The sequence below is a fragment of the Aedes aegypti genome, chromosome 3 (assembly GCF_002204515.2).
Source record: "Aedes aegypti strain LVP_AGWG chromosome 3, AaegL5.0 Primary Assembly, whole genome shotgun sequence".
NCBI lineage: Eukaryota > Metazoa > Arthropoda > Insecta > Diptera > Culicidae > Aedes > Aedes aegypti.
This window is the reverse complement of record NC_035109.1, coordinates 24,346,804-24,366,498: the sequence shown is the minus strand read 5'-3', so window position 1 is coordinate 24,366,498 and position 19,695 is coordinate 24,346,804. Positions and strand designations below refer to the sequence as shown.

Below are 19,695 nucleotides of genomic sequence, written 5' to 3'. Positions count from 1 at the left end.
CAACGTGTGATCAATCGTTTTATAATGCAACATAAGAATGGATGTTTGGTGGAACTGTGCGTTACACTCGTCGTTATTAAATTTAGTGATTGTGAAGGTGCTAATAGTGATTTTATATTAAATCTATAGTGATGAAAATTTGAAAATTAAGTGATTCTGATAGTTTTGTTAAAAATATAATAATAATGATGTGAACTCTACTAATTTAATAATGGCCATAATACATTGTGCAATCATTTCTCTGAATATAAACATAATTGCCTAGTTCTTCAAACGTGCATGATAAAAGTGTTAATATGTAATGACAGCGAGTGCAGAAGAATGGATCGAAGTGATTTTTTTTTTAATGTCTACAGCAACAAAAATAATGATACATTTAAATTGAATACCTTTAATTACTTGGTAATGCTAACAGATGGTAATGCTAACAGATTTATATAAAAATGGTGTGATGTGAAAAGTGATATAATAGAAAGTATATCTGAAGTGTATTACGAAAGTTGATGAGTGATAATCGGTGATATACGTGATAGTGTCGAAAATAAAATTGACGATAGTGAGTGATGAAATGAAATGGGGAATGAGGACCTTTAAATAAAACTATTTCGTTCTTCACTTTAACCACTCTAGTAGCATTTCAGGCCTTATCATAGTTTGATAGTAGTCTGAACTACTAGACTGCAAAACTACGGCAAGGGCTGATTGCTGCTAGCGTACACAGTGACCATTTGAGCAACATTGCTTAGGAACGTCTGTGTGATGAACGCAATAGAGGCTTATAAAAGCAAATGCTGGGAAGGAGCTTAGGGCAGATTAAGAGTGCCAGTACTACCCCTATCGCTACCGACAAAAAAAAAAAAAAAAAAAAAGTTCGAATAGATTATTTACTTCAAAACTGACTCTGATTATGGAAGGCACTTTCAGAAACTAAAGAAAATCGATTTTTTTTTATTTCTTGCACATTTAGAACAAACAGATAGTTTTTTTTTTTTTAATGCAGTGAAACATATTTTGAAATTTAGCTTATATTGAAAGGAAATTATTTTTTTAACCTGGAAATATCAGGGAATTTCATTTCTGTTAATGAGTAGACATCCTGTTTAAATTCCTGTAGAAAATCGGGAATTTGAAATTGTTTTTTCACTGGCCAATAATCAACGATTCCTAAAGAATCACCGAAGTAATTTCTGAAGACGTCCTTAAAGAAATTACCGATAATTCTCGAAAACTTATTCAAATAGTCAAGTCAGAATAGTGAACAAACTTACTTTATTGATCCTACGTATTTCGCAGACGAAAATCCACACGTTTCGCTCTTACCCAACAAGATTTTTCACTTTTAGAACGTTTAATTCCGAAATTACAAAACGGCATACGTAAGAATTTCAACGTTCGCAAACCAACCCTACTTTCACCGCTCCGTTGTATGGAGAGACAAAGTGACTTAACCACGAATCAAAACAAAATACTACTTGAGCTGATTTTACTCTGGTAGAAAAACGGCGAAAGTAACTGAATGAAACGGCTTATCATTTTGTTTTTGAGCGCGAGCTGATTGTATGCAAAATTTAAATGATGTACACGGTGAAAAAATGTTGAAAAGGTTTTTCATTTTAAAACAGTTTTAGAAGACCGGCTGTGATTCTTCTTAATTATTTTTCTCAAAGCCGTATGAAAGTTACTTAATCCCATAAGGGATAATGGGGGGATGGGGGGGGGGGGGGGGTGTTGAGATTTCTTTCGCGCCATACAATTTATGTTTGGGTTTCATACAAAAAATCTTATGAAGGGATGGGGTTTTGGGGGTTTTAAAAATCCTGAAAATTGTCTTACGTAATTGATGGACAGTCCCTTACGTTGATTTGAAAAAGAAATTGAGAATTCTTAAATGAACCCTGAATTGGAATCATTGTAAAAATCCTAAGAAAATCCATGCAAGTGTCGCTGCATGAATTCCTCCAGAAATCTATGAAAAAATCCCTAGATCCCTAGAGGTATCTCTGGAGCACTATTTGGATATATGCTTATATCTTTAGACCTTAGAATCCTAGTTGAATTCCTTATGGTATCTTGAACAAAATCTTGTAGCATTTGCTAGAAAAATCCTTTGATTTGGAGGCAGTTTCAATTATGACCATCCATCTTCGCACTCCTCTCCCAAGTGTGCACGCCAAGTGTCGTGTATGTGCGCAATATTATACGTTCGTGTGCCATGCTGCTAATACGGTACGGTGCGAGAGAGATATGTTATACGGCACGGCACGAATCACGGACAGCGCAGTTAGCCGTCCATCGTTGCTTGCCAACCATCACCGAAACCGAACCGACGACGACGAAAACCCCTAAGCGCGCATTTTACACTCATATTCGCGTGAGCTAACCAACCAACCATGCCTCTCATCTTTTGCAGCAGCAGCAACAGAAGCAAAGAAAGGTGCTGCCGAAGGAATACAGTGCTTTAAGTGGTGAACTTTCCTGTGGAAGGTAGAAAGGACCTGATCGAAGGGATCTCCCGTGGAGATAGTGTCTCGTGAAAGTGAAAATCGCCCAGAGCTACGGGTACAGAATGGACATTGGTGGAAAATTTTAGTGTGTGCAGTTTTTGGTTTTTGGGTGATAACCCACGACGCAAATAGAGCGCGTAGCAGAGTAGGAAGAGGAAGAAGTAGAAGAAGAGGACCCGAAGCATGGATGTGTGAGTGAAATCCCGGCGAGTCTCGGAAACAATCGAAATTGAATATTACGGGCGACCGCTAAAAGGTAAAAAGTCGGTGACGGTGACGGTGAGCGAAGGTCTTCAAAAAACTGACCTGTGTGTGGGGTTGTGAATATCTGCAAGTGGGCGGAAGTCACTCAATCAACCAGCCAGAAAGCGCCTTTTGTTGGGTTGGGTGGGAAACCTGAGGTGCATTTTGGTGAAGAGAATAAGAAGAAAGCGAATCGACGGAGACGAAGATTCTAAGTGAGTGCGAGTTGTTGGTGCGGTCTCGGAACCAACCAACAACTTCGAATCAACCCGGGTCAGGCCCCGCCAAATCCATAACCGAGTGTTTTATTTCGTGAGATGGATCCAGCGGTCGCTTGGTATCAGGAAGAGCAAGAAGGACCAGCCAAGTATCAGTGGATGAAAATCTGGGAGACTATGTCCGAGTTGAATCCTCCATTGACCGTTCCGGTTGAGAACCAAAAGCCTCAACGAGCCGGAACGGAGAAACCGAACCGTGGAATCGAGAATCGGCTCATCGTGGCCGCGGGGGGTGCCGGTGGGGGTGGGGAAGATCACCACCACCATCATCATCATCACCATCACACTAATGCGCTAAGTGAGAACAACAACAACAACAATACCAACACCACCAGCAACAACAACAACATCAACAGCAACAACGGGAACAACACACCGACGGGGGGCGGTGGAGGCGGAAATGGGGGCACTATTCTAGTCAACAACAACGAGAAGAACTATAATCCGACCAGGAAGAAAGCCGGCAGCACGGTGGACAACAAAGCCAGTACTTACAACATGAACAAGCAGCCCATGCGGTTGATCGGAGTGCACGGCGGGTGTCCGTGGCGTCCGAACAACTACAAGTACGGACGAGGAATCCTAGGGTGAGTACCGGAGAACCATACTTTCATTTCTATTGAGCATACACGGTGGGTCTGGGAGCGTTATTAACGAAAAAAATTCGTATCAATGCGGCACTCATCATTCGAAAAATGTAGCAGCTTCCCTGTGAATTTGAAAGTATTGCAAACTGGTAATCGAAAATAATCGTAATTTGAAGCTTTTGAGCTATGTTGAAGGGATATTCACATGATTTGAAATAGGTATTCGCCAGCAGTGTATCATTAACAAATTGTAAAACAGCTAAGAAACGATCATATTTACATTAAGCATTCAAAATATGAAAAAAAAACATGAGATATACTTACAAGCATCTTCTCTACAAATTTGAAAACTGTTCATTGAGATCAGAAGTTACTCCTATTTTCACATTTATCATTATTTCTATAAAATTTTATTACGGGCTTCTTCATATGCTTCTTCTTCTTTATGGCGTTACGTCCCAACTGGGACAGAGCCTGCTTCTCAGCTTGGTGTTCTTATGAGCACTTCCACAGTTATTAACTGAGAGCTTTCTTTGCCAAAGTTGCCATTTTCGCATTGTATGTGAAACAGAGTGATTAATAATCGTCACAAGGTAACTCATAAAAGTGTGAGCAGTATAATTTCTACGGGTATCTTTAGAGAAATTCCTGTCTGACATTTGAAAGGAATTTTGAACGACAATTTTCGAGTAAATTTTAAGTTGCATCTCTAGAGAAATGACTGCTTAAATTCTCAGATGCCATGAATAGAAATCGTGAACGAAATTCTAGATTATTCAATGGGAGGATAACTGAATGAATTTTTGGAGGATATAGGACATTCGTGAGAAATTTGTGAACCGATCTTTTGAGTAGTTTGTGAAAAAAAATCTGATGCAATCCTTGTATTAGTTTCTGGAACATCCTAAGTAAAATTCTAGGTTTAATTCTTGTACATTCAAGAAACGAAATTCTTGGACGATCTCCTTAGGAAATCCAAAGAGAATCACTGAACGAATTCCTGAAGTAATCTTCCGAGTAATACCGAACAGATCCTTGAGCATACATACAATAGTGGTTATCACGCCTAATGGTATGGGTGCCCTAGTGTAGATGTGGTTGTGAACCTTAGAGGAAAACAATATTCGTGCTAATTCATCCCACGATTTCTGAGTTTTATTACTTTGAAATGCATGCTGAAAAGTCATCATTGTTGCCAAAACGAATGACGGACTACTTGGCCTTAAGGGAAGCACTGCCGAATATCAGCGAAAACGTGTTGGCTACCGTGATTGCTTACATTACTGACGAGCAGTAATACTTGTTATGTCACGAGCATTACTGAAAATCCTCATGAAGACTCCATCACTTGATTCCTGTTTGGTCTCTATTTTCAAACACAGTCTCTCAAATATAGATTTTTTAGAACAAAAGTGTTTTAAATTGAAAAAAGATGGAAACACCATTATAAGTCAAGTATTTGCATAAAATTTTATTTCTGAACGAATATCGATTACAGATTACAGAGGAATTGGTTTGAACATCGATTACAACATAAGCCAATAAATTAATTAACTCATTACGCGTGGTAAAGAAGGACAAATTATGGGTGAAATTATGAAAAAAAAATCCACGTGCTCGGCTGGGATTTGAACCCAGGACTCTTGTATGCTAGACGAGCGCTTTACCAACTAAGCTACCGAGCCACTTGGTGACCCAATAACTGAGTTAATTACAAGTTTAGAATTCAAATCGCCACAGATCACGCAGACTCCTTTCATAACCCATATCCATCCATCTCATGTTACTACACACGCGGGCAGAGCGAGCGCGATTTATTTAGTGTTGAAACTGTTTGCTTATCGTACCTACATCGCTTCCACAACAAATGTAGAGTGGAAGAGTAAAGATGTAGGAAGGCTATCAACGTATCGTTCTCACTCAAGTGACGACATGACTACTACAGAGAGGCAGTAACACTTTAATATAAAAAAAATCTGTGGGGATTTGAATTCTAAACTTGTAACCAACTCAGTTATTGGGTCACCAATTGGCTCGGTAGCTTAGTTGGTAAAGCGCTCGTCTAGCATACAAGAGTCCTGGGTTCAATTCCCAGCCGAGCACGTAGATTTTTTTCATAATTTCAACTATAATTTGTTCATCTTTACCACGCGTAATAATTTGATTAATTTAATAACCATACGGATTGGATTACCGAACAGCTCAATATATGCGTCAATTTATAAGCCAATAGTTTTTTATGTTTAAATGTGTAGTTAAATTAAAATTTCTTAGGTTGATTTAAAAAAAATGGCCCCCGTTTGTAAATGTTTTTCACTAAGAGATTTAATACTGAACTCAAGTTCTACAGTGAAAAACTCTTTAAAACTTCATGGAGTAGTGTTCGTATAACAGATTTTGTAAAAGCCTGAGCAGAGAGTATCATCGTACTTGCCACACGATATACTAATCTTCGCGACATTTTAGCACACGCTTGAACTTTGTAATTTTGAACAAATGTCTCAAAATTCATTATTTTTTCATGATATCAAACATGCAAGAAAATATGGAAAATACACTTTGAAAACAATATTGTAGAAAAAGTTATTTTTCGCCGTAACGTGATCTATTCACCTTTTCGAAGTGCGATGGAGTAGGATCTAGCAATCTGAAACCTTGTTCCATATTAATTGTCGGGCTTGGGTGATATATTCTCGTAATTCAAGGATTCACGGTACAAAACCCTTGTTACTGGCAACCGTTTCCGAAATTGAATCAATTTGATAGTTATGGACTCAGAGTTTGCCAGTCCCTAGACTATATTTGTAACAGGACAACAATCATGCGTAAGGACTGCTAAATACTGGAAATTCAAGGACGCTTGTGAGTGCTGATTACTAAACACATATTCTAGCTTTATTCGGTTTTGCTGCTAGTGCAAAGCCCCTTTTTTCTGAGACTAGTCAAAGAGAGAAACAAGGATGAGATTAGAATTACGTTGCAAAGTCAAATATCAGTACTAGGGGTTTAATTCCTCGAAACTCAAATCGATATGTTTGATAAGCCTTCGCTGACAAGTGACAATCCCGTGTACACGTTTACTTTTAATTAGTGTACGTTTATATAATGAAGGCATATAAATGAGTTTTAAATGACAATAATTGAAAGCAGTGGTGATTCTCCAACCTCAAATCCACCTGTTTCACGAACAGTAATTCTTTAATATCAGCAACAAATTTGCATCTTAGATAGGGCAATTTGAATCCTCAACAATTTGTTTTATAATCTAAATTTACCAAGTTAGTCAATTTTAGATTACTAAATTAGGTAAAAAGTGAGGTTACTCACTCGCTTCCACGGATAGTCGGGTGCGAGAAAGCCGTTTCTTTAACCAAGCCGAACGTTTCAATTTCCAGCGCTCATTCTGCTTCTTCGACGAGCACTAAGCGAAACAAAAACGTTCACTCGTGCTTCGTAGATACGATACAAGTGTGTTGGTATTCACTTCACTTCTCTTCGTGATTTTTCCGATTCTCGCTTTTACACAATCGGTTTCGACGCTTTCGTGCTGCACTCCACCCAGTACGGTTCAGCTATCACTAAATGTTCAGTAGCAGCAGATTTATTGCTATTTTTATCGATGGCGTTCGGGTGAGTGAGTGAAGTTTCCCATGCTTGATTACGAGTCACCAATAGGTAATTGCAAAATGGTGAACAGCCAGCGTCTGTTCATGCCAGTGCCAGTGTCTGCATATTTCAATATACAGTCAACAACGCCGACCCTCAGTAGGATCCGTCATAGTTAATTTCTTCTTTGTGTGAATGTTGCTTTGACAATACATGTAACAGGGTGGCCACCGAACCGGGAAAAACGGGAAAAGCGGGAAAAAGACGGGAATTTGAATCCACCGGGAAAAAGACGGGAAAAACCGGGAATCTGAGGAAGTCATCGGGAAAATCGGTTTTGAACGAACATCTGAGCTCTAAGCTTACAAATCCAAAATAAAATATTCATTTAAAGCTGTTATGTTTGATTTTATTGTAACGAAGCATCTCTGCATTTGTACAAATATGGCAAACGCTTTCTTAGTGGAGGTAGTGTATTTGGACATGTTCCTGTCTAATAAATGACTATGTGATATTTTTCTATGATGTACGATGCGAAAATGATACAAACAATCGAATAATTTCCACGAAATTTAATCATTAAGCTATTTAAAACAATTATTTCGCTCAATAATTTTGCTTCTTTGCACCTATAGTGCTGCAACAGTACCCATAGTAGATGGTTCCATAAGAAATCAATGGATTGCGCCATGAAAGAAATCATGCTTAAGCCATATCCCCACTAAAAGAATAGTGTTCGTATTATTGTAGCAAAGGATTTTGCAGAGAATTTTTTAATAAGTCGCGATTTTCATACATTTAAATGATAGAAGGATTTGAAATCTATCGAGTGATTAGTTAAAATCACATATTTTATGATTTTATCAGACAGTTTCAGTTGTTTTCGCTTAGGTGCACCACTTATGATACATCTGAAATGTCTTATAAAATATTAATGATTTGATTTCCACTTTGCTACAGTATGCTTCTTCAAAATATTTTATGCATTTTATGAATGATCAACAATATTTCTATTTATTTTTAATTTTTCCTCTTACTGTTACCCTGAACATTTTTTGGACTTCTCTATAACTTATTTAATTTAAAGTTTTACATCAAAGTTCCTTCAGAAAATGTAAGCACTCAAAAATATTGCTTTAATAATTTTCTTTAGTTACTTAACATTATTACCACAATAAATCCAGATGTTTTTTTAAAACAATATATTATGTATAAGAGTTTGTAATATGACATTAGTAAACTAATCAACTAAGATTAAATGAAGTAGAGATACATGCTTCTACTTATGTGGCTTTGTTTCAGTTTCAAGAGATGCGCCAGCCTCGGCCTGAAAATCTCAAATAAAGTTACACTCTTAAAAATAATGAAAATTACTCTGGACGTAATTCTGGTTATGACTGAATGACACTTGATGTAAGTGATGGAACGACACAAAAACGTGTCCTTGAAGACGTATTGAACAAAAAATGTAATTTTACATGTTAAAGGACACGAATATGACGGTACTGTGATCGACATTTCCCGAATCAGACACTAACGTATTTGAAATTGAACACAAATTCACGTCATTCGGCTCGCTTCTTTTATGTGCATCCCAAAAGACGTAAATCACATTATTTTTTGGTACTGTGTATTCATCTATCCTGTTTCATTTTTAGCTCAAACTTATTTGGTTTGGAGAACCCTTCATTCTCATGAAGAAAGATCCAAGGATTAGAAGTTGTGGAAATATCTTCAACCTCAATAACTATTTGGGGCCCTGGGGTTTTGTCAGCCAATTGTTTTGGCAGTAAGAAGCACCTAAGCAAAAAGCATATTGTTGAAAAATATGGCTTCAATGGCTTGAAAAAAGCCTGCCAAAATGGATAAAAACTGCCAACAATCTCCTTACTAGCACAATTAAAAACCGGGAAAATTGTGAAAAATATACCGGGAAAACCGGGAAAAAAGCGGGAATTTGAAAATAGAATTTTGGTGGCCACCCTGATGTAAGAATCTGATGGAGCGTGCATTTAGTTTTTCATTTACTTTTTCTACACTGATTCCAATCCATTTACTGAAATTCGGTGGCATCAAAATCAATTTTCCCTGTGAAAAAAAAAACATTTCCATCAAAATACACTAAAACATCCGCAAATGGCAAAAGTTTAGTTTTTTTTTAAGAAGACAATCATGATTCATCAATTGAAGGCATCACATTGCCATTTTCTTACACCAATATAATCAAATTCATTTGCAATTTTTTATATTCAATTCTCAATATCGGTGCCTCTAGTTGAAATTGAATGTTGAATCGATACCAACAGTGGGAGAAACTGAATGGATGTGTGTGTTGCACCCATTCTCTTTCTCGTCGCATTCGCTCTCGTAGTCAGATTGGCTTCGTGCTAGCGTAGTATGTTTGTTCGTTTTCGCACTGATCGGGAATCATTCGGCTCAATTACGACACAGGTTCATGCAATACAGAAAAATGCTACCACAACGGTAGTTCCGTTTGTGTGATTGCGTTCTTGCTTTCTTTGCTCATGATCGCCCGAACACAAATACTGTAGAGGGCATCGCATCATTTTATTTTGACATGCACTCACGCATCCGATTCCCTGTGATATTTCTACAATATCACCATATATCGGTCAATTTTCTCATTACTGTCGTATATTAGTTTACAATCTATCTATTATAATCACAATCCACATAATTAATTACAAAAATAGCTATGAACGGAAAAAGGACGGCTCACGCTATGTCTCAAGCAGGAGATTATAGAAATCGATTGTACCCCGTTTGGCATAAAGTCGTTTGGCATAATGTCGTTTGGCATAAAGCCGTTTGGCATAAAGTCGTTTGGCATAATGGTCGTTTGGCATAATAGCCGTTTGGCATAATGGTCGTTTGGCATAATGGCCGTTTGGCATAATGATTGACTTAAAATGAATATCGGCATTTTTCAAGCTTTTTCCGAGATCAACACCACCGAGCACATAGCAAAAAAAATGGTAGGTTCTAAACAAGCGTGGTATTCGTTCAGAGATTCTCCAGACTAAGAATTTCAAAAACTGTTGTGACATTAGAGAGCATTACTAAATAAAACTTGTGACGGGTCTCTACATCTCAGAACAAAGAGTATCGTTGAGCTTGTTCCGATATTTGAAAACAGTAAATTGGCAGAGAAAGTTCGCAGTTATTCATCAAGGGAACGCTCATAGAATATTTCGCTGTAGATCAAGCTCTGTCCCAGTTTGGACGTAACACTCGATGAAAATTACTTGATAAAAGAATCGAATATTTTTTGCAAGATATCAAAAGCGCTAATCCAACGATCTATCAATGCAACTTAATGCAAAAATAGCCTATATACGAGAGCAGTATTTTTCCTTAAAAATGTTTAAGGCTCTAACGCAAAAAAAAATCTTTTCACAGCATAGTTCAAATGAACAACGCATCTTTAAAAGAAAATATTTGTGCCAAAACTTTTCAGCGGTTCAATACAAATTCTAATTTTGGAAGTGTAAAATACACCGTCTATTATCGAGAAAAGGGAAAATTTGTAATTGAAACAATATTTTTTCCAGCATATTTCGGATGGAGATCACGCTTTTGCCCCAAAAAAAGTTTTATTGAATATTGGCTGGTTCTAAAGTAATAATCATTCTAACAATACATCTGGCAAGAATTGATAGAACTGCAAAATATAAAAATGGTTAACATTTGGCTTTACTAAATAATAAAATTTAAAACAGTATATATATATATATATATATATATATATATATATATATATATATATATATATATATAAAGAACAGCCTATTTTTAAAAAGAAGGCAAAGTTTATATTTAAACCAATGAAAGAATGGACGCCAAAAAATATTGCGGCATATTAAAACGAAAAGACATTAAAAATTGCGTTCAGAATTATCGAAGTGATTGTGCTACTTTTCCCGGAATGCCATTTCCCCGAATGACTAGTTTCCCCGAAAAATGGTGACGAGAAAGAACGATAAACAGTCAAAAGAAGGAAGTATTCTATCATTCTCGTCTATACACATGTTGGCAAAATGCTGAGAACGGTAAAACTCGAAAGAACCGCCAATTAAATAAAGAAGGGTGCATATTAGATGGTCAGTTCGTTCACCACCCTGAAATGTATGAAGTTACGGCAATTATGAGTGCTAAAAACTTTTAGGGGAAGTGTGCTAGTCGGGGAAACGATATATTCGGGGAACTGGCATTCGGGGAAAAGTAGCACAACCCATCGAAGTAAGTGCAGTAATCGATTTCTCTTTCCGCTGATAATTTGAGCAGATCAATGTGATCGATTGCCGCCCTTTGGAAACAAAAAAAAAATACTTAAAAAATATAGCCTATGCATAAAAAAAGGAGAAATTTAACGAAATTTTAAATCAACAGTTTTCATACCTATAATTAAGATTCCATAATATGTAGGGAAAAAATAAAACAATTAAAAGAAGGGCAAATTTGTGCTAAATATATAAAAATCATCAGTGCAAAAATTTGTCCCAGTAGCGTAACACAAAAGAAGAATTAACATTTGAAAGAAGGGTAGTTTCTGGATAAAAATTAAAATACTATTGGCAATAACTTTCCTAATATGCTTAAATTAAATCAAGAGCGAATGATTGTTAAATAAAGTGTCATTTTGTGTCAATTGACTCCAAAACAAGCCTGATGTCATCAGGAAGACTCAAATGAAACGAATAACCAAAAAATTGAGAAATTCTTGGTTCCAGACTCATTATGCCAAACGACTATTATGCCAAACGACCATTATGCCAAACGACCGTTATGCCAAACGACCGTTATGCCAAATGACCATTATGCCAAACGACTTTATGCCAAACGACTTTATGCCAAATGACCTACCACCATAGAAATCATATGTACATCGTATCTTTTCTCGCTCGAAGGTTTTAAAACATTCTATCGATGAAATTTTGATTCTTTTCACTTTCATGTGACCCATACAAAATGTATGAAATACAAAATGTATGGAAAAATAGTCATCGATAGACAGAGCCGTAGCGTGGTATCATGGCGCCCTTGGCGAACCTCCATTTTAGCGCCCCTAAATCAAAGCTCATCAAAATTTTTTTTTGACACACTGAGCGGTTTCTACAAGAATTTTTATGAAAATCATCAAAAGTTTCATAATTAGTTAAAATATTTTCTTCAGTTCAGAACGCATTACACTATTGACTAAAATCCGCAAAGAAAATATGTTTATTCTTTTATTTGTCCAATGAAAATTTACTGAGAACTTTTGAATGTTATCTGAAATATGCTCTAAAAAATTCCTAAGAAATTTCAGGGTGTCGACTACCTGGAAAAACCTGGAAAGTCAGGGAATGTCAGGGAATTCGATTTTTGACCTAGAAAGTCAGGGAAAGTCAGGGAATTTCACTAAAGGTCAGGGAAAAATATTCAATTCTACAACATCATACAAGTTGATTTAGAAGATGCTTCTATGCATATGAGAGTGAGCTGTACTTTAGAATCCAAAATTTTCTGAAATGAAAAGCATCAACAGTGCTCTCTGAACAATTTCTTCAAAGTTGGTGTAGCTTTCTTTATTAATATTTAGTTCTAAAGTTTGCTAGATCAAATCATTGTCTTCTCTTCAAAATCTTGAGGAAAAATGGAATTCACTTAATCAAATCATGTCAATATTTACAAGTTTGCCTAAAATATCCAAGTTAAACTGATAAAACGAAATATAGAGAACAACCAATTAAGATTCTCGTATTTAGGTGAAGATGAAAACCGTATCTCAAAATTTCAAGAACATAAATCTGCTAGACATAATTCCTGAATTTTTTATCATGTTGTTTCTGGAAACAATAAAGATAATACCGCAAAGTGCACTAATATTGATATTTGTATACTTTGCTATCTATTTCAATTTTGATTTTTCAATTTCAATTTTCCAGGATTTTATGAAAATATTGTGAATTCCAAGCGTTACTTCAGGATTTTATTCAGGAGCTTACTTACAGATATGTCCAGTTTGTTTTTTGTTCTGAGAATATACAGGAAATTCTCCAAAAATTCTGAAGATCATTATCTAAGATATCTTTGTGTATCGGTAGAATCCATGGAAGCAGAACTTTCAGGAATTTAATTTGAAGGAATCTGCTCGATAATCCTTTGATAGTTTGTGAGATTACTTGGAAGGTTAGTCGGACATCTTCCCGTAGATGGGCTAGACCGAGCTCGAAACCGGTCGAATAAAAAAGTAAATTTAAATCCTTTTTTAATTGTTTGTAAGAACAATTAAAATAAAGACATAACACAGTCCGTTCTCGTGTCGCGTTCTGTGAGTTTACATGAAGTTCTTACGTTAGCACAAACCTCCGAAAAAAAAAGTACTTGGAAGATACTCATTGAATACTCTTTCTTAGTGTAGTTAAATCGAGGATTGTTGGAGGCACGACACATTAAAACGAACATCTGAAAACTTATTATTAGCACGTTATTCAATTCCAGAATGCATCCCGTTAAAAATATTTAGATAAATTTCTGGGGAGAACGGTTGCCTAAATTAAAAAAAAAATCACATCAAAATTCTGAAAATTTACTAACATAAATTACCTGTATAGACATGGTGAAGAATTTTAAGAAAAAATGAATACATTTTGGAAAAAGTGTCTATGTGATCCCTTAACATTTTTTGAAGTACCATCAGTGCACCAGATTCTGCTCATTTAAGGGAAGTTATGTGTTCAAATGTTTATTAAAAAAACTATTGTGTCGATCAATTCGTTTTTTATGTCACAATGTATCTCCAACTATAGGTAATCAGCGGCAAAATAAAAAGAATTAAAAATTTTTTTCCGCTCACGGTAAACAGATTTCGTGACGAACTTACTAAAAAATGCATTATATTGAATTTCTTTATTTATCCTGATATTTTTTATAATCAAACCATAGCTATAATACTGCAATAAAGAAGGTTGTATACTTAAATCGACATATCTTTAAAAAATTGTTTTACTTTTTGCATGAGCGGTTATTGGAACACACAAAAATACCTATTGATCCAATAACCGCTCACGAGGTATTGTGTTTTCTGTATAAAGAATTATGTTATCATATGAAAATAATCGCAGACGACTTCATTTGAAAGTTGTTATTTAACCTTCGGGCTGTCACGCTGTTGTACTTTGTACAACAGTTGTGATTTACATGCCATAATTTTGCAACAAAGATATCTATCGACACCAAACCAAAATATATTCCTCAAGAATCTTCTTAAGAACAATACTCGACAGTTTTTATTTACAGTATGGTTCTTTATAATACGGTAAAATCAACAAATGTACATGAAAGTCGCATAATAATGAACGCACTATGTACGGTTCGAGGAAACCACAGTTTGAAATCGTCATATCTTAAAATCCAGATAATATAGAAACTTGGGATCTTTATTAAAGTTGTTCTGGAGGTAAAGCACTATATGATGGTACCTCATTTAATTCGGAATTTGACCGCTAGGTGACACTAGTGGGCATGGAATTTTAATTTTTGTTTTGCAGATTTTTCAGGATCCTGACTATTTAGAAGGATGTCGTCTTCGGCAAAGTTGTTTAGTAAGTTAAGTACTATCATTTTCCGAGCTAGTTGATTCAAAATTTTGCCACTAGGCGGCGCTAGTGATTATGAAATATTTGTTTGCAGATATCTCAGGAGCCTGACCACTTAGAAAGATAGTGTCTTCGGCAAAGTAGTTCAATAGCTCAAGGGCTATCATTATTTGAGCCAAGAAATAGGGTATTTTGCCACCAGGCGGCGCTAGTGAGAATGCAATTTTTGTTTTGCGGATGCTGCAGGATCTCGACTTTTTAGACAGGCACCTTCGGCAAAGTTGTTCAGAAGCTCATGGACTATCAGTATTTTGCAAAATCTCGAACTTTAAGGATTAAACAAAGAAAGAATTTTAGCTACTGAACAAATCTGCCGAAGACACCATCTTTCTAACTGATGATCCTGAGATATTTACGAAACAAATGTTTTATGCTCACTAGCGCCGCCTAGTGGCAAAATTTTGAATCAACTAACTCAAACAATGATAGTCCTTGAGTTACCGAACAACTTTGCCGAAGACGTCATCTTTCAGTGATCAGGATCATGAGATCTGAGAAACAAAAGTTTCATGCTCACTAGCGCCGCCTAGTGGCAAAATCCCGATTTTTTTTGGATATAATAATAATAGCCCTTAAGCTATTGAACAATTTTGCCGAAGACGTCATCTTTCTAAGTGGTCAGACTCCTGGGATATTCGCAAAACCAAGGGTGTTGTACAAAGTACAACGCGCGACTACTCGCGTTACAAAAATTCGCGCGGCGACCGAAAGGTTAAAGGAAAAAAAACATGACTGAAATAAATTCTTCAATATTTTTTTAGAGATTCCTGTAGGTGAATTCCGGTGAAAAATTTCTTCAAAGAGAAGAAACTTTCTTCCATTATTCACCAGCAACAAAATGTTCTTTTCTTCAAAGAAAATAAGCGCCGGAATTCGTCTACTGGAGGTGTAATTATAAAATTCTTAAACTAGTTAAAATTCTTTGGACTAGTTTATGGAGGAACAACGAAAGAGTTCTTAAAACATAATTCTTTTTGATATTGAAGTCATTGGATAAAACATTTGAGGAGGTTCTGAGAGACATATTAGAGGAGTTCCTGGAGAAGTATTTGAAGAATACTTCCAAAAATACATTCAAGAATTCAAATTGGAATTTATGAGATTTTTTTTGTTGAATTCCTTGATGATTTTTTTATGAAAGCTCTTTGGCAATGGCTGTAATTTACCTGAGAAGGAAGTAGGCAAATTTCAGGAAGAAAGTCCTTCCAATAAAAAAGCATAGTAATGATCTTAATAGAGTGACGTCTTATGTATAAAAATGGTATAATCAGTTTGCGGAAGTTGTCCAAAATTGTCCTTTATGACTGAAACTTCAAAATCCGAATACATCGTTTTCTACAATTTTAAAAATAACTTTTGCGCTTGAAGATTTCAATATCAGTACATGGCTCAGAATTTATTTAGCTTCTACTCAGCTTTTACCGCTTTATCAATACGAATTATCATGTTTGAAAAGTACATACCAAAGTGCTCAGTTTTATCATATTAACTTGAAGAAAATTATCGTTCAACCTATTGCTAATTTTATTCATACGACCTAAAACATAAACTCTACTAAAACAAACAAATCAACATGGTCTGGAATTTTTCTGGAAAACGACTGGAAGGTCAGGGAAAGTCAGGGAATTTTATTTTCAAAATTGGGTCGACACCCTGAATTTATAGTTCATATGGTTAGATGTTTCAGGCAGATTTTTTAAATTATGGTGAAATACAATTTTTTAAAGAAATCCTCCCAAATATCCATCTGTTTTTAGGCAGAGTTTTGAAATTGTTTGCCCTGAAGAACTAGAAAGAATTTAGGAGCTTATGCCCGAAAAAGAATTCGAAAAGAAAAAAATTCAAATATATTTCATTTCTTCAAGATATTCGTACAGAAACCGAAGAAAATTGTTTAAGATTTGAAAAGAACTTTTTTTATAAATTTTGCGTAGATTTAGTTAAGTTTTCCTTTAGAAGTGTTATTGCAAAACAGCAATGTGGAAATCACAAATTTTGTAACTAATCAATAGTAAATTACTTGAAATACATCAAAGAGTAGCCCCTCAATTATGTATTCAAATGATAATCGATATAACCATTGTCTTTGAAAGCTGTTTCCACAGTAAGATACCCAATAAAAAGGAAGTATGTACAAAAATTTTAAAAGTTTTTTAAGAACCTTTTAATTGTAATCCACGGTGGATGAGAAGGTTAATCGAGGATCTATTAGAAGAAAGTTAACCATATATACTTTCGATGAAAAAAACATCAAATATACAAGAAAAATCTTAATCACTGCCAGGTCAAATCTTAATAAAAAAAAATAGAAGAGGTGTAAAAAGTAACATTCAACCATTCTACTACAATCTTTTATGGAACACCAAATGAGTTTCAGCTTGTATAGAACATTCTTTAGGTAATTAAAAATGTATTATAGATTCTAAAATTATGTCTGTTGTGGGAATTTTCGAGCAGTCAAAAATCAAATGAAGATTTAAAAATTACTCAACATTTTTTCAGAATGACACTTGAAATTATGTGTAAGACCGATCAAAACGAAGCGAGAGCTTTGCTTAGACTCCTGTCCTTGATTTCGAGAGAATCTTGACCAATTTTCTGTTGAAATTCTGCCCAGAGTTTCGTGGATCCCGCTCAGGATTATATTAGATTCATGCACATTAGGGTGCGGCTTATTTTTCGAAAGTTCTCAAAACCAAAAATTCATGTGCTCTACTGGATTTGAATCACGTGAAAAGGGAAACCTCAAATATGATCCAAAAATATTAAGATTTAGAGGTAGCGCAAGCGACTTTCATATGTTTCTATATTATGTCCAATAATTGTTTTGAAATTATTACTGATAAGATTTTTTCAATATTCAATATTCCCTAATTTAATATCTTCAAAATAAATACCAAGTGTCTCACGCATTTTGGCGCCCCCTGTAGGCTGGCGCCCTTGGCGGGTGCCAACCTGGCCAACCGCACGCTACGGCACTGTCGATAGAATATTTTTAAACCTTCCGATTATAAAAATGGACCGAATACTGATCATTAGCGAGAACAAATCAGATGTACATTGGATTTTTATAATCTGCAGGTTCAGACATATCGTGCCGTTGTGAGCAAACTCTGCTTATCCAGCAATCACGCTTTTTTTACATTTGTTTTGTTCTGGTTCTCCGATGCAAGAATCTGTGATCAAATCGGTTGCTTTTGGTTCGTGAGCGTGTGAGCGTGGATCCTGTCTAATATTGCTTCATTTTGCGTGAACGGCATGATGCTTTCCACCACTGCTACAGTGATTTGCATCATGATTCTCTCGACGGAAGTCACAAACAAATATTAGATATTATATATTTTGAATGCCTAACCATCAAGTTTGGTTTCTTAGTTGATTTTCGAATTGATTATAATGAACTGTTAGGGAATGTTGTAAATCATGTGAATACTCCTTCAAAACAGCCGAGAAGCTTCAAATCACGATTACTTTTGATTCCCTCTTTTGAATCTTTTTTTCAAATTCACGAAGAAAAAGCTCAAATTTGTGCATATATTTTTTGTTAATAACGGCCCCATACACACCGTGAGCATTCCATCATCCACGAAAAATGCGACGAAATTTTCGGGGGTCGTTCGTCGTTACTGATAAGAACGACAAATTGCACCGGTCGAAACACGGGAGGGGGTAATTTATTGCAGAAGAATACGCGGGTGCAACTGCACTTGTGTGACACTGCCACGACGACTTTGGCAGGGTTCGCTTGTCGCGCTTTCTCACAGCTGGGATTGAATTATTGGCGTAAGGGGCAGAGGCGTCTGGTCAGCCTGTTCAACCTGTTCATTGAACAGGTAGACCATTTGAATCAAAATCGTACAACTAATTTAAAAAAGTAAATCAAATTCAACAAATTTTAAAATAGCATGAGTGTGGGTTCATACGTACTACATAGAAAGTAGCATAACAATTGTCCCAAGGCACCAAGAACGATCGCGTAGTGTGCTGAGTTCACGCACCATGTAAAAAGCTCGCTTGACATCCACAGCACAAGCGTGGTATTTCACCAAAGACAGCAGCGCAAAAGTTGAAGAGAAACTACTGTGCCTGTTCAACTGCTGCTGTTGAACCAAATCCCATATAACTAAGGTCCCACATACATTCACAGCTTAGTAATCTGTACACGCTCAAAAGCATACATGTGTGGAAACAACCCGTTCAACGAAAGAAGTTGAACAGGTTTTACTTTTTCTCCTTCCGAAATATTGGTGCACGCTAAGCAGTTTCCTAATAGAATGCATTTTGTTCGGAATAGATCGGATGTCCAATGTCCATCCAGACATATTTACATCAACTTGTGAGGATATCCACATTATAAAATGAGAGGTTTTAATAATTAAAATCAAATTTATAACAATTCGAATGCATACCAAGCATATGTAAATTCGATTAATCCAATGTTAAACTAATCATTTCTGGTCTTTGGTGAAGTTAGCGCAGTCAATATGGAAATAGAGTGTTCTTAGAGTGCAAATTGCATGCTTTACGGTGCTAACTTTCATGCAATACGAAATCGGTTTCTCTCGACAGGTTCAACCAGCCGATTTGAACAAGCTGAAGAAGATGATAAAAGCTCAGGAAGAATGTATTATCAATGGAATTAGCGCATTTATTTTTGCTCCGTAGACTGCTCCAATTTCCATATTTTAATAATAGAAGATTCCATATCTGTTTTCTCTATAGTTTATTGTGGGATTCATGTAGTTTTTAAAGAAGGATTAACCTTTCTAACGCGATTTTCGGCTCGCCACCGAAGCGGACAGCGTACAAATCATTC

The 19,695-nt window shown here is 35.9% G+C and overlaps 1 protein-coding gene across 9 annotated transcripts in view; it reads left to right on the top strand.

Moving 5' to 3' along the window:
- LOC5576668 (non-canonical poly(A) RNA polymerase protein Trf4-1) overlaps positions 1-19,695 on the top strand; it is a 110,358-nt gene that overhangs the window by 20,409 nt on the left and 70,254 nt on the right. For all 9 annotated transcript variants that reach the window (XM_021852327.1, XM_021852325.1, XM_021852333.1 and 6 more), the window contains exon 2: positions 2,411-3,612. In XM_021852327.1, the coding sequence (XP_021708019.1) occupies positions 3,065-3,612 (548 nt within the window). In that variant the 5' untranslated portion in view covers positions 2,411-3,064. The remainder of the gene's footprint in view (positions 1-2,410; positions 3,613-19,695) is intronic.